This window comes from Salvelinus alpinus, chromosome 10 (genome assembly GCF_045679555.1).
Source record: "Salvelinus alpinus chromosome 10, SLU_Salpinus.1, whole genome shotgun sequence".
Lineage (NCBI taxonomy): Eukaryota > Metazoa > Chordata > Actinopteri > Salmoniformes > Salmonidae > Salvelinus > Salvelinus alpinus.
In genome coordinates this window covers 49,303,483-49,327,081 of record NC_092095.1, presented here as the reverse complement: position 1 = coordinate 49,327,081, position 23,599 = coordinate 49,303,483, and the positions used below count along the sequence as shown (strand labels likewise).

At 41.9% G+C, this 23,599-nt stretch overlaps 1 protein-coding gene across 1 annotated transcript in view; it reads right to left on the bottom strand.

Annotated features, from left to right (window-relative positions):
- The window catches only part of LOC139532141 (low-density lipoprotein receptor-related protein 1B-like), a 208,340-nt gene that overhangs the window by 91,176 nt on the left and 93,565 nt on the right, over positions 1–23,599 (bottom strand). Inside the window, exons 19-39 of the mRNA XM_071329354.1 lie at positions 23,358–23,522; positions 22,854–23,039; positions 19,949–20,149; positions 18,993–19,238; positions 18,063–18,260; positions 17,634–17,838; positions 17,217–17,381; positions 16,781–17,025; positions 14,525–14,656; positions 13,889–14,116; positions 13,450–13,624; positions 13,182–13,276; positions 12,815–12,964; positions 10,639–10,779; positions 9,662–9,787; positions 9,275–9,406; positions 8,968–9,102; positions 6,924–7,053; positions 2,034–2,160; positions 1,065–1,225; positions 539–666 (exon numbers count right to left, since the gene is read on the bottom strand). Coding sequence (XP_071185455.1) covers positions 539–666; positions 1,065–1,225; positions 2,034–2,160; positions 6,924–7,053; positions 8,968–9,102; positions 9,275–9,406; positions 9,662–9,787; positions 10,639–10,779; positions 12,815–12,964; positions 13,182–13,276; positions 13,450–13,624; positions 13,889–14,116; positions 14,525–14,656; positions 16,781–17,025; positions 17,217–17,381; positions 17,634–17,838; positions 18,063–18,260; positions 18,993–19,238; positions 19,949–20,149; positions 22,854–23,039; positions 23,358–23,522 — 3,471 coding nt within the window. The remainder of the gene's footprint in view (positions 1–538; positions 667–1,064; positions 1,226–2,033; positions 2,161–6,923; positions 7,054–8,967; positions 9,103–9,274; positions 9,407–9,661; positions 9,788–10,638; positions 10,780–12,814; positions 12,965–13,181; positions 13,277–13,449; positions 13,625–13,888; positions 14,117–14,524; positions 14,657–16,780; positions 17,026–17,216; positions 17,382–17,633; positions 17,839–18,062; positions 18,261–18,992; positions 19,239–19,948; positions 20,150–22,853; positions 23,040–23,357; positions 23,523–23,599) is intronic.

The following is a 23,599-nucleotide window of genomic DNA, read 5'->3' as shown; positions in this document are numbered from 1 at the left end:
GGAATAAGATTCCATTATGAATTTGCAGTGATATTGCAGTGTCAATGTTAGTCAAAATTCAGAAATTAGGTGTCTGTATTGCAAGAGCTTGCAAAACCTTCACATTAAAGGGGCAATCAGCAGTTGCTGCATCCATTTTTGGACTTATTAATTAATTATCTGTACCTTGATTCTTGAAAACTTCAAAATAAATACCTCATGAGCTTAGTTTAACAGAACCCCAAATATAAGCTTTTTTTTACTCCAATGTTTGTAAACAATATAAATGTAAACAAAACATGGTTAAACTCTAATTTTGATATCATGGATATCCTTGCATACGTAGCTCGGTTTATGAATTTGAAAGTGATGACATTTTCCCAGCCCCATTCCTCCGCTTTTTACTGAAACAGTGGTGGGAAGAACGTTGTTATTGTTTCAACTGCTGACTGGCCCTTTAATCTCAGGTCGATTCTAGAACACTTAACAACCGCAGGTACTGACAGCCTGGTAAGAACATTAAATAATACAGATGTGATAATGAAGTTGAAACCTCAACCTTTCTCCCGTCCTCGGTTAAAGACTTTGACATCGTTCAGGTTGACCCCCAGGCCACTCCTCAGAGTCATGGCTCCCTCCATTGCATAACTCTTGACACCTCGGCGAATGGAGCCATTGGCATGAGCCCTATACACACACACACACAACAGGAAGAGGAGGGAGTTTGACACCAGGTAACAGGAAGTTTGACACGGGGATAATGGCCCTTGACTAATTAAAACAGAAGAACTCATTAAAATACACTAGACAGAAGCTAAAATATGCTAGACAGCTGGTCTGACAGAAGGTGATGGGACCTAGCTACCCTTGTGGATGACATTGAAGTAGGTACGCACAATTTAAATAGAGAGAAGGTGTCTTTTCTAATTTTTCTGCCTTTTTCTCTGTCAATTAGATTGGTATTTCAAGTGACCTTGTGGTGCAGGTGGTTAATTCAACAAGGGTAGAGCAGCTGGCGAAGGCTTCTTTGGAGCCTGTTTGGAGAGACTGTAATATACTGTAACATTTACGGAATAATAAATTACCTGTCAGCCCAGTATATGTAAGGCCCATAGACGGCCATTGAAAACAGATCCGCTGCGTTGCTGGCTGAGGATGACAGTACTATCTCCCGGTCCTCTCCGCTCTCAAGGCTGATCCGCTCTATTTTGTCGGCGCGGGCGTCGCACCAATATAATTTATTTTCCTAGAATACAATGTTGAGAAAATAAACTTCAGGTATATGATGGTGGGAGAGTATCATTATAAAAAGATAACACAAAGCAGAGTGTAATGCCACTTCAGCCAAGAGGATCAGAGGGAGGCTAAAGTGCTGTGTGTACACTCTGGGGGACAAAAACACCTGGTCCTCCTGTTTTACTCAGTGGGTAAGAGTGTGGAGCCAGCAACATCAACATCATGGATTTGATTCCCGCTCGGATAACAAATACTACAATGTCTGCACCCACTGATTGCCAATAACTTTGACGGCAATTTTTTTGATTTTTTATTTACTTGTTCAACAAAATCTCTTTCTCTGAGCAATTGTATTACTTTGAAATAATATAATAATATTGTTTGCATATAATATAGCTCGGTATTTGTATTATTTATTTTCTACAGTCTTTTTTGCTCATCTTTATCAAGGGTGCCAATAACTTTGGAGATATACCGTATATAAGTTGTTTGGGATAAAAGCATCTGCTAAATGGCATTAATTAATCTATTATATAAACTGGGTGGTTCGAGCCTGAATGCTGATTGGCTGACAGGTATATCAGACCGTATACCACGGATATGACAAAAAAATACTGTTTACTGTTCTAATTACGTTGGTAGGCAGTTTATAATAGCAATACGGCACCTCGGGAGCTTGTGATACATGGCCAATATACAGTACCACGATTAAGGGCTGTATCCAGGTACTCTGCATTGTGTCGTGCTTAAGAACAGCCCTTAGCCATGGTTTATTGGCCATATACAACACCTCCTCAGGCCTTATTGCTTAAATATACCTCATAGTCTATGGAGATCCCATTGGGCCATGCTATTCCAGAGTTGACCAGAATTACTTGGTCTGATCCGTCCAGCCGGGCCCGACAGATGCAGGGGCTTTGGCCCCATTCTGTCCAGAACAGAAACCTGGCCAAGAGGACAACAGAAGGGTAAGAAGAGTCCACAGCCACCACCACCCTCAAACAATGTTCATACGTTACAGTCACCTCATACATTGACAGGAAATGATTTGGGTTGATCTAATGAGTATTGTTCATAATCGGTAGACCATTTTTTGTTGTTGTCTAGTTGCGATAAAGATCTCTTTTTCAAGATAGAACTGGACCAAGTCAGCAGCATCAACACATCAGTATTAGACAAACAGGCACCTGACGAAAAATTACATCAATACAATAAGCAGCACGTCAGTAACAAACATGTACACGGAACAAGCCAGAAAAACAGAGTGCAATACGTTAAGCATCAGAGCTTGCAAAAAATCGCAGGGCCATAACAGTATCAATTCATAATTCAAGGAGGCAGAACTCCATGCTGGTATGGATGGACAGTGGAGTAGACATTTTCAACTCCCTTTCAGAATACTAATATTGCAAATGTAACCGATGTGAAATGGCTAGCTAGGTAGCGGTGGTGCGCACTAGCAGCCTTTCAGTCGGGGGCGTCACTTGCTCTGAGACTTGAAGTAGTGGTTCCCCTTGCTCTGCAAGGGCCGCGGCCTTTGTGGAGCGATGGGTAACGACACTTCGTGGGTGTCAGTTGTTGATGTGTGCAGAGGGTCCCTGGTTCGCGCCCGTGTCGGGGCGAGGGGACGGTCTAAAGTTATACTGTTACACAAGCAGCTGATCAACGTTATGACTTACTAACTGTGAACGCACCAATTATAAATAATTAAAAATAACATGACAGTATGCACTGGTTGCAAATCCCCTCACACAAAATCTAATATCCATAGGGGGCCAGTTGTTGACACATTTCTATATTGGCTTTAATTTAAGCAATCAGCGTGATTGCCACATAAAGTTCTCTCTTTCTACATGAGACCTCAGGGTAATGCATGCATACAATGTTATGAATAATAGGGGTTAGAGGGAGACAACATTAATTAGCCCGGCGCAGGTGAGGCACAAGCTGTGACAGTAGACACACACAGTGCCAGTAGACTCATCTCTATTCTCCTCAGCTGCTTATCCTGGTTCATTAGCATCTCTCATCAGGGGAGGAATCAATAGGAAAGTGCCCTGCAGTCTAAGCTGATGTGGGAAAATGGACCCGTCCTTTCGTTTCCTGTTATTAATGATTGAGAAGCTGAACATGTGAGACAGTGTAATCAGTTATGAATGCAGAGTGGGGAAATACTACTGTATTTATACTTTATAGTTTGCTTTGGAGGAAGGGTGGAGAGTTTAGACTTTATTGGCTGGTAATTGCTTGATGTCGTATGTACATTTTGTCGTGTTACAGCCTGAATTTAAAATGGATCAAATGTATATTTTGTGTGACTGATCTACACAACAACAAAATATAAAACTGAAATATCAAGTCCACGAGTAAAAATGTGCTTAACAAATCACATAATAAGTTGCATGAACTGATTCTGTGCTCAATAATAGTGATTAACATGATTGTTTAATGACTACCCCATCACACGTACAATTAGCTGTAAGGTCCCTCAATTGAGCAGTGAATTTCAAGCACAGTTTCAACCACAAAGACCAGGGAGGTATTTCAATGCCTCGCAAAGAAGGGAATTTGTGGAATTCATTTTTATTTAACCTTTATTTAACTAGGAAAGTCAGATAAGGACAAATTCGTATTTACAATGACGGCCTACCGGGAAACAGTGGGATAACTGCCTTGTTCAGGGGCAGAATGACAGATTTTTACCTTGTCAGCTTGGGGATTCGACACAGCAACCTTTTGGTTACTGGCCAACGCTCTAACCAATAGCCTACCTGCTGCCGCAAGATGTGTAAAAATATAAAGAGGATACGCTGAATATCCATTTGAGCATGGTGAAGTTATTAATTAGGCTTTGGATGGTGTATCAATACAGTCACTACAAATATAGAGGCGTCCTTCCTAACACAGTTGCAGGAGAGGAAGGAAACTCCTCAGTGATTTCACCACAAGGCCAATGGTGATTTTCAAACAGTTACAGAGTTTGTGATATGAGACAACTGAGGATAGATCAACAGCATTGTACAGTTGAAATGCTTGGAATTATACTTCAGTATTCCATAGTAACATTTGACAAAAATATCTAAAGACACTGAAGCAGCAAACTTTGTAGAAATTAATATTTGTGTCATTCTCAAAACTTTTGGCCACGACTGTATATCAGTGTTTAATTATTCATGATTTTTATAAACGTTCAAATTAGTTTTTTCTTCCACTTTGACATGAGTATTTTGTGTAGATTGTTGACCAAAAATTACAATTAAATCAATTTATTCCCACTTTGTTAGATATCAAAAATGTAGTTTAAGAATTCCCTACCCTGCAAAAGACTGGAGAAATCTCAAAATAAATCAATAATGGAGAATGGTCAGATAACAGCATAGTTGAATCTTTGCATGGGATGTACTTTTCAGAAAAACAGGGGAGGTGAAGACAATCAATTGGTGAGAAAGACTGATGATGGGGAGAAAATAAGATCATCTCTAGTACAAGGATTTCTTAGGGGCCAGGCATCCACGGTGTTCATGTCATCTAAAAAGGTATAATATAATTTGAAGGTGCCCAGAGTGCCAAGATTTTATCACTGGTGGTATTAATAGTAGGATCTAGAGTCAAGTTAAAATCTCCCCCAAGGATGGTCACTGAGTCTGGGAAGTCTAACAGTTTAAGCTTCAGGTCTTCAAAAAAGGATTTATCAAAAGCTTTTGGTGAGTAAATGGAGGACAAACATAATGTAGTGCCATTAATAGTAACAGAGGTATAACAACTCTGTCTATCAGTGTCTCCCCCACAGACCCCCACCTTCATATTAAGATTCCTCTTAATTACAGTCATAGCACCTTCGGTTTTGTTTGGGGCACAAGAGTAGGCTATTATCTTATAAAATGTGTTCTGAAATCTATTGATATCAGTGGCTTTCAAATGGCTCTGCTGTAGGAAGGCGAAATCAATATGTTTACATTGTAAGTACTCTAAACATGTTAAAACTTCTTAAGACTAGGGGGCGCAGTTTTCGCTTTTGGCTAAAAAGGCGTACCCATTTGAAACGGCCTATTTCTCAGCCCCCGAAACTAGAATATGCATATAATAGTCAGATTAGGATAGAAAACACTCTGAAGTTTCCAAAACTGTAAATTTTTTGTCTGTGAGTTAAACAGAACTGATATTGCAGGCTAAAACCTGAGGAAAATCCAACCAGGAAGTGGCCCTGTTTTTGAGACCTCTCTGTTCCCATGCATACCTATTGCCCATTGAAAGGGATATCAACCAGACTTCTTTTTCTATGTCTTCCCTAAGATGTCAACAGCCTTTAGACATAGTTTCAGGCTTTTATTTTGAAGGATGAGCGTGAACGACCACATTGCGTAAGTGGAGAGGTGGGGGCTCTCCGAGTGATTTTTGCGCAAAAGTGAAAGGCAGCCATTGTTTCTCTCGGTCCTAGTGAACGATCCTGAAGATGGATTATAAACAACGTCTGACATGTTTCTGTGGACATTATGGACATAACTTGGAATTTTTCCCGGCGTTGTCGCGAACGCTCTTTCCGGTGGATTCCTGGGCATAACGCAGCAAACAAACGGAGGTATTTGGATATAAAAAATATCTTTATGGAACAAAAGGAACATTTGCTGTCTAACTGGGAGTCTCGTGAGTGAAACCATCCGAAGATCATCAAAGGTAAACGATTCATTTGATTGCTTTTCTGATTTTCGTGACCAAGTTACCTGACGCTAGGTGTTCTTATTGTTTTGTCGAGCGATCGATAAATTTACACAAATGCAAGTATTGCTTGCGCTGTAAAGCATAATTTCAAAATCTGAGACGACAGATGGATTAACAAAAGGCTAAGCTGTGTTTTGCAATATTGCACTTGTGATTTCATGAAATTATATTTTATTATATACCGTTCGCGCTAGGCTAGGCTATGCTAGTCAGCGTTTCTGATGACAATTATCCCGGATCCGGGATGGGTGGTTCAGAAAGGTTAAGAGGTTAAGACTATCCATGAGTCAGCTTGAGATGTAAATATATCCAAGAGCCAGAGATTTGAAAATACTTTGCACAGAGTTGAGATAGAAATACTGTTAAGACATACACATAAACCCCCAAATTGATCGTGCAGTCTACAATTGTGAATGCATATCAATTCTATAGCATTTAAACATGTAATTGAAATAACCAACAACAAAAATTCTTCATAGAAAAGGCCAGTATGCCAGGGGGAAAAAAGCGTTTATCCCCAAGAGTGCCACGGCCAGTAGACCTGAGTTGGCAGTCCCTTGGATGCTGACACAATGTGGGAAAAATCAAATCAAATCAAATGTATTTATATAGCCCTTCTTACATCAGCTGATATATCAAAGTGCTGTACAGAAACCCAGCTTAAAACCCCAAACAGCAAGCAATGCAGGTGTAGAAGCACGGGGTGTAGAATCACGGGGTGTAGAATCACGGGGTGTAGAAGCACGGGGTGTAGAAGCACGGGGTGTAGATACTTTCTAAAAGGCACTGTAATTATATAATCCTACTATATAATCATGCAAAGATCGTTTTATGATGTTCATTATTACTGGCAATCAACATTAATTAACACATTGGTTATTTGGTGGTCATTTCTAAGGAATACATTATGTAGCTACAGTAGGATGTGTTCATTACATACCAAGCAGGTGGACTTTAAAGTGTTGACTGAAATGAAAGACTGTACACACCCTTTCACCGGGTGCACAGCAATGGCTTTGGGCTGGTCAAGTCCTTCAGCTATCACCACGGCTCGGTACAAGCCACTGAGTCGAGCAACCTCGATGATGTTGAAGCCATGGTCCGTCCAATAGATATTACCTAGTAAACAACACAAACATGACTTTGTACAGTGTTCAACCATTGCATTACAAGTCAGTCAATTCATTACATTTTATGTATGTCTTACTTGAGAAGTATGTCCTATGGCTTTTCTCTCTCTGTATGTCCTACAGTTGCAGTCAAATATATTGGCACCCTTGCACTTTTACAATGGAGCAGAATGCTCTGTTGTCTTTTTTTATGGTTGAACTGCTATTTTTACTGTGTAGCCTCCCGCAACTTACCACAGGTAAGATGTTACACTGTAAACGAGAATCACCTGCCTCCAACCAAATTCATTTGAATTCTGAATCATTTAGTCCAGGCAAAGTGAAAAATATTATTTTGATATTTTTGTTGTAAATCAAACACATACGTGTGAACAATGTAAAAACTAAATAAACTTATTTTAGAAGAAATAGTGAATCGTGCAAGGGTGCCAATATACAGGGCCTTCGGAAAGTATTCAGATCCCTTGACTTTTTCCACATTATGTTATGTTACAGCTTTATTCTAAAATGAACAAAATAAAAATAATCCTGCGTAATCTACACACAATACCCTATAGTGACAAAGCGAAAACAGGTTTTTAGACATTTTTGCTAATTCAAAAAAATATATAATAATAACTTATTTACGTAAGTATTCAGACCCTTTGCTATGAGACTCAAAATTGAGCTCAGGTACATCCTGTTCCCATTGTTCATCCTTGAGATGCTTCTACAACTTGATTGGAGTCCACCTGTGGTAAATGCAATTGATTGGACATGATATGGAAAAGCACACATCTGTCTATATAAGGTCCCACAGTTGACAGTGCATGTCGGAGCAAAAACTAAGCCATGAGGTCGAAGGAATTGTCCGTAGAACGCCGAGACAGGATTGTGTCGAGGTACAGATCTGTGGAAGGGTACCAACACATCTCTGAAGCATTGAAGGTCTCCAAGAACAGTGGCCTCCATCATTCTTAAATGGAAGAAGTTTGGAACCCCCAAGACTCTTCCTAGAGCTGGCCGCTCTACCAAACTGAGCAATCGGGGGAGAAGTGCCTTGGTCAGGGAGGCCACTCCTCAGTAAAAGGCACATGACAGCCCACTTGGAGTTTGCCAACAGGCACCTAAAGACTCATAGAAACAAGATTATCTGGTCTGATGAAACCATGATTGAACTATTTGCCTTAATGCTAAGCGTCATGTCTGGAGGAAACCTGGCACCATCCCTACGGTGAATCATGGTGGTGGCAGCATCATGTGGGGATGTTTTTCAGCGGCAGGGACTGGGAGACTCGTCAGGATCGAGGCAAAGATGAACAGAGAAAAGCACACAGCCAAGCACACAGCCAAGACAACGCAGGAATGGCTTCAGGACAAGTCTCTGAATGTCCTTGAGTGGCCCAGCCAGAGCCCGGTCTTGAACCTGATCGAACATCTCTGGAGAGACCTGAAAATAGCTGTGCTGCAATGCTCCCCATCCAACCTGACAGAGCTTGAGAAGATATGCAGAGAATAATGGGAGAAACTACACAAATACAGGTGTGCCAAGCCTGTAGCGTCATACCGAAAACGCCAAGCTGTAATCGCTGCCAAAGGTGGTTCAACAAAGTACTGAGTAAAGGGTCTGAATACTTATGTACATGTGATATTTCAGTTGTTTATTTTTAATAAATTAGCCAAAATGTCTAAACCTGTTTTGGCTTTGTCATTATGGGGTATTGTGTGTAGATTGATGTGGGAAAAAAACAATTTAATCAATTTTAGAATAAAGCTATAAATTATCTAAAATGTGGAAAAAGTCAAGGTGTCTGAATACTTTCCGAAGGCACTGTTTTTGACCACAACTACTTCTATGTCCTACTTTGCACTTGACATTGTATTCCCTTAAGTAAAGGTTAACTTTGAGAGCTTGGCTACTTACCTCCAATCCAGTCCACTGCAATCCCCTCCACACGGCCGATACCACTAGTGACAATGTCCTCTCTCCACGTCTGATCTCGCTTGACTCTGGATATTCTGTTCAAGCCCATGTCTGTCCAATATAACGTGTCATTTCCTATTAGGGAGATCAATTAATTGAAAAGGATTAATGTTCTTCCCTTAATTAGTTTTTTTCAAACTATAATTAAAAATAACAATTAAAAAAGAAAAATGAGAATGATTCATTTGCAAACCGAAGCAGGAAGAATAGTCCAAATAATCACAAAAAACAACGCCAATACACTCACCAGCATGGAAGTCAATCCCCACAGCCATCATTGAGCCGGTCACCGGCATCAAGGCTTCACTGTTATCACTCGGATCCAGGGATATCCCCCTGATGCCCTCGTGAACTGAGTACATCAGGAAAGACCCTATGCCTTCAAGTTCAAACACAAAGCCAAACCAATCAACTATATGGCATCTACTGTACATGTAAAATGTCATTCTAACCCTTCATATCACATCAAAAAAGACCCTCGTCCTTCAAACACAAAAAAAGCAACACTCATAGACAACGCCATATTTCAATGCCACGATGGGATCTGCAGTACATGTCATATCAGATTGACATCATGGTTTTCATATGTTGTGTTCCCTGTTCAGTGTACTCCCATGAGAAGCCGGCACAGTACCTTCACATGACATGCGGTCGGAGTGGAGGTTGTAGCCCGCGGCACAGGAACAGCACCGTGTGCTCTCTGATGTTGGGAAGCAGAGCTGAGAGCAGCCACCATTGTTCTCCTGACAGAGATTCCTCCCTGCGCAGCAGTGGAACATGGCTAGGTTACATTGTACGCTACACTGTAAACAAACAGTGTACATTAGACATCACACTGTACAGTTAACACGTACGCATGGTCATTGCCCGTGTATTCATTCAGGAAGCAACACAGTAATGACACAGTGGGACAACATGCTTGTTATTTAACTGAGCGTTACGGTGGGAAAAAGCAGAGTTAGACGGAGTACATCTGCATTGCATTACGTTCCAATTATTTTCATGAGATTACAGTACTTCCAAGGCAGCATTAGCACTTCCAGTGTGTGAGAGTGAGTGGGTGAGAGAGAGAGAGAGAGAGAGAGGGAGGATGAGAGTGAGAGATAGAAAGAGAGAGAGAGAGCGAGGGAGGAGAAGGGGAGAGAGAGAAGACTAATGAGACATGACCATACTCCCATGTGGTCTGTGTCAAAAAGAGAAATGAAGTAGCTAATCGGTCAGAGGAAGCTTGAGGAGGAAGTTGAACGATTTACATTCAAGACACCTTAAATTGCCATTTTTAATACTGACGGAGATCGAGAGCAATCCTTCTATTGGACCTGTCAATAAAATGGATGATACTGCCAATGACTCACAAAACAGCAACACGGAATCCTTATTTCAATAAAGCTGTGTCTCAGTGAAGAACCATTCTTTTTGGCCAGTTGGATTAAAAAAGGACAATTTCTTCTGAAACATACATGAACCAATAAAAAGCAATGTTGGTGCATTCTCAATAGAGGATCAAAACACGTAGCAATTTCTAGTCAAAAGGCTACAACAAAGCTTTAAAAGGAGGTAGGACATGATCGGAGCAAAAGCATTGAGTAGCAGTCATACTCGTTACATTACCTGTCTGGCTGTCTTCGTCATACATCTTCATATGAACAATCCCTGTGGTCTTGTTGCGTAAAACCACCATGTCCAGCCCACCTCTCTTACTGACGGTCCCCAACTGGGCCAAGTTGTCATCGGCCCACCACAACTTGGCACCTGAAGACAGAAAAGCAATGATTGTTCATGACTAAATTGACAAGTGTATTGATAAAACAGAGCTATTCAAAAGACCATGAATACTGTACAGTAGCAATAGTGGTTCTATGCCGTATCTGCGAGTAACCCTTGAATAAAAAGATAACGGCCCATTTGCTCATGAATAGTAGGCTATACAGCATGTTCACAGAGCACTAAAAATATCACTGGACCCAAATAACACATTGAATGATTGCTTTCCTAGGAACTGTAACATACAATTGTAACTGAATCGAAGACATTATAGGAACTGTATAATACTATATTATCCATAAGGTATGTATAGCTCTCACTGTACAGTATTCCCTTGCTGATAAATACAGTAGGCCGGGGCTCACTCCCGGGATGCTTGTAAATGAAGGTACAAGGAGGGAGCTGTGTAAAGGAGGACTTTCAGGTTTCGTCCTCTGAGAATCGGGTGATACGAGACGGAGAGACAGGATCTTAAGTTCATTCCCCTACGCATAAATCTTAGGGGCACAGGTCCAGGGAGGAAATAGAGGAACTGGGCCATGTGACATATTTTTTTCTTATAATATGAGCCCATGTACTGTACTTGCACCCTTGACTGAAGAAAAAATGGGCATGAGGCCAGTTCCACCAAACAGGTAACGCTGAGGTACAGTCAGCCCGGCACAAAGGACATAGGACAGCGACTCAGCAGTCAGAAAACCTCTGAAGCTAGACCAATCCTGTGCCTGTAGACTGGGAACTTAACTTTCTCTTCTTTGTTTAACCTGTCTGCATACTTGAATGGGTTACAGTACAGTGGGTTTATGACATACCATTCTTGGCTTTTGGCCTGCTGGACTACAGCTATCAACAAAGGACATAATCTCCTCGAATGACGGGAGGATTGGAGAGCATACAAAAAGAGGCCGTGTTAAAACCACAGAGAAAAAAAACATGTCTTTCTATGGTTAAAACACGGTTAGGATTTATATTAACAACAGTCCCTCTACAGCTGAATTACATCAGAATCAAACAGTGTTCCCAACGGAATTACGGCAGACCATACTGTAGATAGGACTTTAATATCCCAGAGGCTATTACAATATCCCAAGCAGATAAGAGAGGTACTATAAACTAAGGAATCATAGCAAAACCAGAGCGAGAAGCCCATCAATAATGATGCATCTCCCCTGTCTCCCCTAACCCTACTCCCTGTAGGGATACTCATGGGGAATAACCACTAAAAGTAGGTTAATGCAGATCTGATATTAAACAAATTAACACAACCATCTCATCAATATGAAAAATAATTATTCCATCCTGTTAATAGTATCATGATCAACTTTCTTGTAGAGCGTGGAGAGACACTCAGTCTCAATGATCTGTACTACTGAAACATAATAGATGTACAGTATTAATACAATCACCATTATAGCTATAAGTAAACCTGGAACAGACAGTCAGTGAGCAGGACGGATCGAAAGCCCAGGTTGTCCATCACTGAGTCAGAAAGCCTGGTTACGGTTTTCTGTTTCTGTAGCGTGAGGCAGCTCTGTTGCCCATCACTGTAGAGGCTGAACAAGTCCTAGTGAAGCCAGAGAAAGTTCCCTAATGTATTCTGTCTGGATGAAGAATTTTATCAGATGGGATGCAATTTTAAACATGAATTGGAATAGTTTCAGAGACAGACATAAACAGAAATGTGGAAACGACAAATAATACAATGCAAGAAGACAGCAAAGGTTCATCACTGTCAAAACCCCTTTTACTCATGTACTCCAGATCAAAAACAACTCCAAATCAATGGACTAGTACTCAAAACAAAATACAATTTTAGGCCAGCAAATACTTTTATGAGCTGGAAGAGCACAACATATTTATATGAGGCACTTTCTAAGACAAAGAATATGCACAAAGAGTCTCACGGTGGTAGTGCTCATCCATAGAACCATGCTCTTAAAAGCGAAACGGAATCATAGTTCAGCACTCTGACTCTGAGACACTTTGTGAACACGGGCCCGTGCTCTGAGCTCTCGCCACTCACCCATAACAGCTAGGGCCGTGGCTTTAAGCAGCTCTTTCTTCATGGTCTCCAGCACTTCCAGACCACTACCGTCCAGACTACACCTGTTGATGGTGCCGTTGCCTCCACTGATCCAATACAGCTTGTCTGATGTGTAGTCTATCGACAGGCCTAGAGGAGACATCATCGATTAGAGTTATGATTGACATATTATGGGGTTGCTGTTCTACCAATCATCTCACTCAATATTGCAATATTGTTTGTTACCGGATAGTAGTACTACTGTTGTCATGCAACATACAATTGCAGAAGATAGCTGGTACTGGCCACTAAATATGGATGTTTTGTACGTAGAACAAATATTCAGAATTGTACATGTGACATTTACCAACTGGCTCTCTCTGGTTCTGGTGAATGATCTTGATATTGCTTCCATCCATGTTGGCCACGTTGATTGTGTTGCCATCTGTCCAATACATTTTCCTGGGAGGTAAAAACTCAATAGGAAAACAATATTTTCCATACAGAACACCAACACAAACGTGTATCATGTATCATATCACGTAACTAGCATTCACTTGACTATATCTTGTTATACCTAATCAATATCAGATATTGAACTGTATCGAAGTACATACAAAAAAATCGAACCTTACCCTTTAGACGGATGTACAGTGAGACACTTGGGCTTCTCAATCCCGTGGACCACAGAGGTTTTCAGGGACCCGTCTAGCCTCGCCACGTTGATCTGTGTCTCGTCGCTCTCCGAACTAATCCAATACAGGTTCCTGGAGAGCCAGTCCAGGGCCAGCCCTCTTACATTAACAATACCTGCAAAAGAAATCATATGCAGAAGACAACATCAATATGGCCATGTTCATCTCTTCAATGAAATAATGTCCTGAGCTTATCGCTTGAACTACCTGACAGGTGCACTATGAATATTAGAACGGGTACCTATGAAAAGGACATCAAAACGGACGCAAAACACTGTAACCGTCTGATAATACATTTACGACAAACATTTTGTTTCGTTAACATAAGTGTCAGAAAACCGATACATTTCAAGACACAGAGGTGAACATCTTTCTCTACCTCCGGATATTATCGTCTCTATTGCGGTTCCGTTGATGGAGGACCGTTTGATGGTTTGTGTTTTGACGTCAGCCCAGTAGATTCGTTCCTCTGATGCGTCGTAGTCCACTGCTGTGACATCGTCTATATCTGGGACCGTCAGGGCTGTGATGAGATTCAGGTAAGGGTTGTCAATGTCCACGCCACGGATCTCTGTTCGCCTCACATACAGAAGGAATCTCTTCAGTGCTGTTGAAGGACAAGAGAAAACTGGACATTGACATTGCTTTGTATAGCCTGCTTTCAAAGTTCAGAATCAAGCAGGTGTTATTGGTGGCCTTGCTATTCAACACTCAAACCACCTGGGGGGGATGTCTCTTTCAGGGTTTTGAGTTTAAAATTGCATGCTCTTTCAATGTCATTGTAGTGTGAACATAATCACAGTCTGTGTCAGATACCTTTTTCACCTTCTCAAAACAGTAGAAACCTGCCGTGTTTTGAAATGACTCACTTTTGATGGACATGCACTATAATGTATGAATGTGGAGGATTGTATGACTGAATGAATGGCTGGATAGATGGAGCGATGGATGGACGGAGAGACTGATGTAAGGACAGACCAACTGACAAACGGCTGAAGGGGTGAGGTTCACTCACTGAAGCAGGAAAAGTTGTCCGCAGATATCTTCATGAGGTGAGGGCAGGCACAGGACGCGGTGCGGTTGTAGTTGATAAGGCACAGATGGGAGCAGGGTCCACGACCGCCATTCGCCTCGCAGGGATTTGAGGCTATCGCCGAGAGAGGGAGAGAGGGGAAGTTGTTCAATAATCAATTAGTCTGGTTTATTTTAACCCTCCTGTTGTGTTTGTTTCACGTTAATTCATTCTGTGTTCCCGGACCACAATGACCGCCCCATTATAGATGATTATAAGTCCACAATAACACATATATTATCACCTAATGTTGTGTTAGATCTTTTATCAAACTTAGGTTCTTGTGAACATTACACGTTTTGAACTTGTATTTGCCATTTATGGCCTATAGGCCTCATTGACCTGAGCTCATACAACTCGCTTTTGAGTAAAGAAAACATAATGTATGCATTATTTTGACTGTAACAAATACTCAGATGAAACATATTGTGCTATGTATCACAGACTACTTTCTCCTCTAATGCATCTTCACTGTCCGTTTCCTGGCCTCTCTCCTCCTCACCAGTGTCATGATCAAAGATATGATCAAGAGCCTCACATACAGTATATCGTTTGGTCATTGTGCTGCCGCATAATGAATTGTGAGCAAGACCTCAGAAAAGCTTTATATACCAGAGCTGCGAGAAAAGCTCTATATATTATTGAAACAATGTTGCGATTGTTTGTGAGAATGCCAACAGGTGTGGTTCCCGTGAGGGAAAGATTCTATTGGGGAAAGGTTCCGGTGGGGGTTGCCATGGAAGCCAAGAAGGGGAGTGATGTGTGTGTGTGTGTGTGTGTGTGTGTGTGTGTGTGTGTGTGTGTGTGTGTGTGTGTGTGTGTGTGTGTGTGTGTGTGTGTGTGTGTGTGTGTGTGTGTGTGTTTGCTCAAACACACATGCATTTGGGGGTCTGGGAGAGGAAGTGTGTCCATCTGATGAATGGGCATGTGCCTGAACTCAATTTTATAAACTAATTGTAGTCTCACCCATTCATTTCTAATGACCGATCATTTTGGACCGGGAATACCACAGGTGTACAAAAGTGAAATAAAACACCCAAAATGTTATGAAAATATCAAAATGCATTGTGTGTATTCAGATGCCCTGTGTGGACAAAGCCATGGAACCTAATGTCAATCAGATTAAATTAACTACATTTTTCAGAGAACAAACGTGTAAACCGGAACACAGCAGGAGGGTTGATAAAAGATTCTGATACTCCTGGAAGGAAACATATTAGATTTAGAGTCCTGTAAGTGAACCCTACTGCCAAAAGTCCAGACAGAGAAAATGAAGCCAGATGAACCAATTCATGGGTTGCATGTTTCGTCACGATATTGTTTTGAACATTCATTTTTGGGCTGATGCCTGACTGAGCATTCTACTCAATGCATTGTCAATGAGCGCTGATGAAGAGTTCATCCAAAGTGCACGACAGTGGCTTGGAAATACAATGACATTCAAAAGGAGACACATAATCAGTAGGAAACCTGTTGTTATCATTTTGAAGTAGCCAGATTGACTTTAGACGCAGTATAATGTTAGCTAGCTAGCTAGCTAAGATTGAGGGGAGGCGAACAGATTTTAGCTAGCTAACATTAGCATTGCTAGCTATTTTTGACAAACGTTGCAAGCTAATGACAACATTGCCATCTTGTCTAAAGTAAATTTGACGACATGAAAAACGCTGGCAAAGTTGTTTCCTACTAAATATTTGACTACTTTAGCAACGTCATGGTATTTCCAGGCACTATAGTGTAATTTAGACTAAACAGTAGTCAGCCCCTGTCCAGAATGACTGGGCTTAACACCACCTTAGGGCAACACCGCCGATAGAGGGTTGCTTGAGAGCGTTCGTAACAGTGGCATGACGCAACCGAGTGATGGAGGTACAACCTACGAATAGTGACAGTTGTTATGATGTTCTGTTGCCAGCATTAAGACTTACAATGTCATTCCTTTTGACAAGCTAGAGCAGATTTCTAATCTCTCAGACAACTTTGGATACAGAAAGCGAAAAGTATTTTGTGAGACACAGATGTAACACATTTAAATGCAACCGTACAATAAATGATTCGTTATGATCTATCTAAACAAAACTCTTCGAACCTTTCCAGATGGACTGAGGGTCAAGACTGAGAAGGTTGTCTTTAGTTCAAAACACACCACTCTCTTTTCAACCTTGTGATCTTAATGTTTGAGACAGTGCGGTAGCCTACCTTGTGGTTGTCTGCTGGGGTGATATATCTGAAGGTCAAATGGCTGGGCGCTGGTTTTCTGGATGACTGTCACATTGGCCCCTGTCCACTTGTTAGCCCTGGCCAGAGTGTTGGTCCTCCAGTCAGTCCAGTAGACACTACCCCCGTAGAGACAGACAGCGAAGGGATGTGACAGGTACTCATGTCCCTTCAGAATCTCTATCATACCAGTCCCATCGTACAGAGCAGAGAATATGGCATCAGACCTGTTGAGATGAAAATAGATGTTTGTCTATTAGAATCATTTGATTCCACCAGCAGGTTTGGGGTGAATTCCAACTCAATTCAGCCAAATCAGGAAGTCAACTGAAATTCTCATCAAAATTGGAATTTCAGTTGACTTCCTGAATTGACGGGGAATTGACCCCATATAGACAGGTACAGGCATGTAACCCACCTGGCATCGGTCCACACGACCCTCTTCTCCATAAGGTCCAGAGTAAGACCATTAGGCCAGGCTCCTATCTCCATGTCTCTGAAGACAACATGGCGTCCTCCTCCGCTCATAGAGGCAGCCTCGATCCGAGGGAAGGTGGCATCCCAGTCTGTCCAGAAAATAATTCTAAACCACAAAATAATCAAATAAGAATGATCATCCATGTGTAATGGATTAAGGATGAATCAGAATCAAGTCAACCTCACCCTACAGTCATTCATAGCAAACCAAGATTATGTAAGAAATGCATATCCTTGTTAAAGGGTACACTCACTCACTCACTCACTCACTCACTCACTCACTCACTCACTCACTCACTCACTCACTCACTCACTCACTCACTCACTCACTCACTCACTCACTCACTCACTCACTCACCCCTGCTCAGGATCCAGAGCGATGGCTCGTGGGTGCTCCATCCCTCCGGCGATCAGTGTGGTCCGGAGCTCCCCGTTTAGTTTGGCCACCTCTATCTGATCTAAGTTGCTGTCGATCCAATACAGGTTCCCTGCTATCCAATCAACAGCCAAACCCTCCGGAGTAGCCAATCCATGTTGGACCACCACTTCAATCCCTGTCACACCTGTAAGGAACCAATGACAGTAAAAGATCAACACAATAACACATAAGAAGGCAAGAGGATGTGCTGAAACACAGGTAAAATAGGCTTTGGATTAGGAAGTCTTCAGTGGAGCCAGAAGGAGAACTAAATATAGCGAATACAACACTTTCCCCACCACCTCAATTAAACATCAACAACTCATCTTAACCAAAACACATTTCCAACCAAATTCTATGTGCTCCTACCAGCAGAGTCTAGCAGCTTCCCTCTGTATATCTTATCCTCAACCACATCGGTCCAGTAGAGTCGACTCTGATTGAAGTGGAAGTCTAACGCGATCGTGTTCCTCAAACCAGGAACTAGAAGGCTGTAGTCTCGTCTGTGCAGATCTATCCTCCTGATCTCATGGCGGATGGAGAATATGATGAATGCTTCAAAGGGATCTGAGGAAGGAAACAATAAATAAGTCAAGAAATACATTTTGGATCATAAATATTGCATACTAATACAGATTCTCACACACATACACAAAGAACTATCATGTTTGTTTGCTAGAATAGCAACTCATGTTTTGTCATAAAATGAGTACAGAAACCTTTGGAGGATTCATCTCCAATCGAAAGTGTAACATTTTAGATGGAAAAAAACTAGCTTATTCAATACAATTACCAGATGTTACATTAAATAACTGGGAGAAATTGATGAAGAGAAAAAAAGGCCTAAAAGCTACTGGCGTATAAATGGGCAATGTTCATTGGGTACTGCTTCCAAAGTGTTTAACTACTATATAAACGGAACGTCCAAAATAACTGCTAATAACAATTCGGAATATAACCAATTTATCACATTGCTTTTTATCTGTTGGATTCAAGGCACACAGGTAGGAGATGGCTGTCCCATAGAATATAATAATATATGTCATTTAGCAGACGCTTTTTATCCAAGGTGACTTACAGTCATGCGTGCATACATTTTACTTATGGTTGCTCCCAGCAGGTCAAATCCACGACCCTTGGCATTGCAAGCGCCATGCTCTACTGACTGAGACACACAGGAACACAGAAATAGAATCGGAATTCTCATTTCCATGGGCTGTCCTTGGGCAGTTCCACAGAGCGCAGGTATGTGTCAGAAAGACTTATCAGCCATGTCACACAGAGCTTAACACCAGCTACCTGTACTCTGGCAGCTGTCCCCATCTAGTTCCAGCCTCCAGCCTGGGTAGCAGGAACACTTGACGGTTGCTTTGTACTGCTCACACACTTGGCTGCACTTGAGGTGCCTGGAACAATAGTCCAGGGTCTGGCACGTCCTGCCGTCTGGGCCAAGACTGAGCCCCGGCGGGCAGGAGCACGCCACGCCCCTCCCAGGAGCCACTGCACACTGGTGGCTACAGCCGCCGTTACCCAAAATGCAATCGTCTGAGATGGTGAAAGAAGCAGACGAAGAAAGGAGATGAGAGGGAGAGCGGAGTGATTCAGAGAACACAGACAGATGTATGGAAGGAAAGTCAGAGAGTAGTGTTGAACGGAGAGCGATGTACTGCACATCCTCGTCGACTAATGGCATAGGGGCTCAAATTTGTCTATGGACAAAGTGTTGTGTGGTAATCCCTGGGCAGGTCATTCATCTGAACATAAGGCATTCATCTGGCCTAAACCCCAATCAACATTGCCTAAGCCTGACCCCACTGCTACGATCATCGAGCCCATGTGGTCCAAACAAAAGGGTTGTCTCTGTCATAAACCATAATAACCCCTTCACGATTAATACGTCTCCTCTGTCTCTTCCCTGCCGTCTTTGGAGTTTTTACAGAGAAAACGAAGGATCTTGGTCAGCAAGAGTTATATGCTCTTCAGTCTCAACAGCTTGTTCTCCCTGAGTTCAGTGGGGAATAAGAGGACAGATGGACGATGCCAAAGTAAGCACTGCTGCTGATTTACAACAGCTCAACACTGTCTGTCAACATACATGTTCTGGTCGGACTAGCGGAGAAAGTATAGAATTAAGTGGGGGGAAAAAATGGAACGATATTTAATAATTCATTGAAGTGGGGACCGAGAGAATTGACTCAAGTGAGAGAAATAGGACCAAGAGAATTGGTTAGAAGTGATTTGAACAAAGGTCATACCACAGAAGTGTCCCTCGTCAGAGTGGTCAGGGCAGTCGTATCTCCCGTTGCAGATGCTCTCAGGAGGCAGGCAGACGGAGGTGTCGTTGGCACAGGGGTACCTGGGGGGCTTACAGGGCGACACCTCACAGCCTTCCTCATCAGACAGATCCTCACAGTCATGGTCCCCGTCACACACCCAGCTCTTACTGATACACTTGCCTGTGTGGGGAGAAATGGAGAGAGATGGTGATGAGGCAAGGGACAAAATTGCAAAAAAGTATGAATTTTGTCCTTGTAAGAGATATTGTGAATGATTACAAAACCCACATTTCAACCGTAAGTACAAAAATAAGAATTGATTGTCCATTTTCTTGGAAAGAACGGACACTATCAGAAACAAACTGGTGAGAAAATGGTCATAGTGATACCTAAGCGTAAACTGTCAATACCATCGAATGAAGCAATTCTGCTGAGTCTAGGTAGTTGGTGAAATGCTTCTAAAGTGACTGGAAATAGACGCTTCTAGAAACAATTGCAGGAAACAGAAACCAATTATTGGAAGCAGCGAGATAAAAAGCACAGTCCCAGAGGAATCCTGAAAAGCGGAGGAATACAAGCCCTATAGGCATCAGAAGAAAGTAGTGTATGGAGTGAGAGGCAGCCCACCTCAGCTTTAATCTGTGTTATTGATGAGGAACCCTGGAATAAACCTGTGGTTTGCAATGAGGCCTAATGAAAGGCTATCTATCTGTCCCAAATGGCACCCTATTCCCTATATAGTGCACTAGTTGTGACCAGTATCCGTATGGCTCTGGTTAAAAGTAGTGCACTGTATAGGGAATAGGGTGTCACTTGGGAAGTCTCCTATATATTTTCAAAGGCTTTACTTTGTCAGCCTCAGCATAAGGCAGTCAGTCAGCTTAGTCTGGACAGACACAGTGAATACAGATCAGAGCTGAGTCTGTCAATTACTTCAATTCAAACAACAGTATGTTGATCTATTGTCGGAGGTATGTTCTTTCTGTTCGCTTTCATTTGGGAGTGTTTTGGAGTGTTTTACAACATTCTGCGATTCCAAGCTAGCATCCTAATGAAGCTGTTTCAGAATCCACGCTGAGGGGGGATCTATTTTAACAAACCTAACGCAATGGTGAATCTTAGCGCTGGCGGTAATCCGTTATGGCCTAGTTCGTTAAATAGCCTGCTCCATATTTGCTAAATATGTTGAACATTTTTTGCATTTCACACTGTACTATTTGCATTGCTTCAATATGGAAACACATTGTTAAACATTTTCTACAGCATTCACTCAGATATAGGGGCTATCCCCACTGAGCATTGTAGTCTGAACATGGACATGTCAAACGTAAGATAAAAAATTCACTAGGCTACTTAATAAGGCCTGAAAAGACTGTGTATAATTCTTATCAAATTCTAATAAAAATATAAACAACTTGTTTTAAATAGGCTATGTCTAAATACAGTTACAGACACAATGCTCCATGTCGGCATATAATACAGGCAATTTAGACTGTTTTACGCATATCCAAACTTTTCACAGTAGCTGGATAAAGATCCAATATAAAGAGAAAGGGGGGACGGGGATGTCCACTCACTGCTATACTGCTCGCAAATGTAAGGTTTTAAAAACATCATGGAACCATCTTACTTACAGATCACATTTGCACTTCTCCAGAAATTGCATTATATTCAGTCATGTACATTCTCACCATAAACGCATGGACGGTGAATCTTTGAAAATAGTTTTGTTTTAATCAAATTAAACAAAAAAGACAACAATATTTCTAAATTGGATCGGGTCACGATATCATAAATCGCTTCTCTCGTTCCACGGCACTGTGTGCACACTTAAGCCTAAATGTCTTTATGCATAACATTCACACGTCTATACAAAATACTAGGCTCCTGACAATTGTATCGTCGCTTATATGCGAAGAAGATTCTCCCCCCAAAATTGCAGTTGATATGGCATTATAGGAGGTTTGAATAGTTTGGAGGAGCGCGCGTCTTTGGTAATCGGACGCTGTGGGCTCTTTGAAAATGGTGATAGATAGCCTACTGAAAAAGTGAAATGAAGTATACAGGTATGTGAATTGTGAATAATGAAAAAACATGAGGGCAAAAACTTTTGTGGATCTTAAAACTCCTCATGACATTTTATTGAATTTTGCATGGTAAGTGAATTAAGCCTTTTAACACCGTGAGATCATGGAACTAAGCCAGAGGCTTTTCTCACGTGAATTCTCCACTTTAAGACCAATGATGTATAATGCAGTGCACCTTGCAGATGATTCATATCAATTCCACTGAACTATTGGCCCAATAATATTACCTTATATATACACACACCTCATTCAACTTACTTAGCTAAATCTGCAACTCCTAGGCCGATTTGATTTACCACAACCATGTGGAACTGTTTTAGGAGTCACATAAAATACCCCAAGTGTTCCCATTTTACTGTCATGCCTACATCATAAAGCATAGGAGAAGTCTACAAGATGCCCTGCAGGTATCATAAAAGACATGAAAGGCGCTCTGGCTTTTTCTCACCATTGTGTGTGAATGCTAACCCTATAGGCTTATATAAGCTTCCCAATGTGTGCCTGTACACCAAGGACACAAATGAAGACAATTTGATGGTAATAACCAGAGATAAATCAAATAACCGTATCTCTATGGTAATAACTGAGAGGTCGACATTAAAAACATGGCCGCCGAGATTTTACAGGTGAGCTTGGTGTGTAGGTCACAGTAGCTACAGTCCAGATGAAACCTTGATGAAAGCAGTGTAGCTTTCTACAGTTAAACATGGGCATTTAATTATACAGTATGCGCTGCATTAGAGCCACAGAGTGTGCAGCTTTTCGAAAGTGTTTTCACAGTAGCCTCAGTGCTGTACCTGAGGTTTGACAGGTGAACTTTGCGTGCGGGTCGCACATTCTGCTGGTGCCTTCACAGTCTGCCTCGTCACTCCCGTCCTCGCAGTCCTTATCCCCGTCACACCGCCAGCGCTCGGGGATACAGGTGCCACCATCGTCCCGGCAATGGAACTCATCTGCGCTGCAGTCCTCAGCTGATACCGAGGCTATAGGAGAGACAGAGGTCACAGAGATAAACATACATTTACAAATACAGAGTTCAGGTAGGGCTCCGCACTTCAGCAAATAAAGTACTTCATTCTTGGGTAAGGTCTATTTTTACAAAGACAGCTATTGTACATCTCAAACCCATATTCCTAACCTCATCCCCTGAAGTGTGATGAATAGCATCCCCATTTCAAACACTATATTGAGCATATTCCCCAAGTCCATTACACCTTCACAGATCTAAGACTTCAATCCAAAAGGTGTGTGTCCCATGAGGCAGATAGAAGAGTGAGAAGTTAGTGTGTTTTTCCTCTCACCTGTCCCAGAGCATGTGGTGTCCTCATCACTGTTGTCCCCACAGTCATCGTCCCCGTCACAGGCCCAGTGGTCAGGGATACACTTCCCACTGGCACACTGGAATTGGGCACTGGAACAGGCATGGACACAACCCACCTCGTCACTACCATCCCCACAGTCATCATCTGGGTGAGGTGGAAAGGGAGAGAGGGAAAGGATGGGAAGATGGGAAAAGGATGGAAGACAGGGGGAAAGAAAGGGG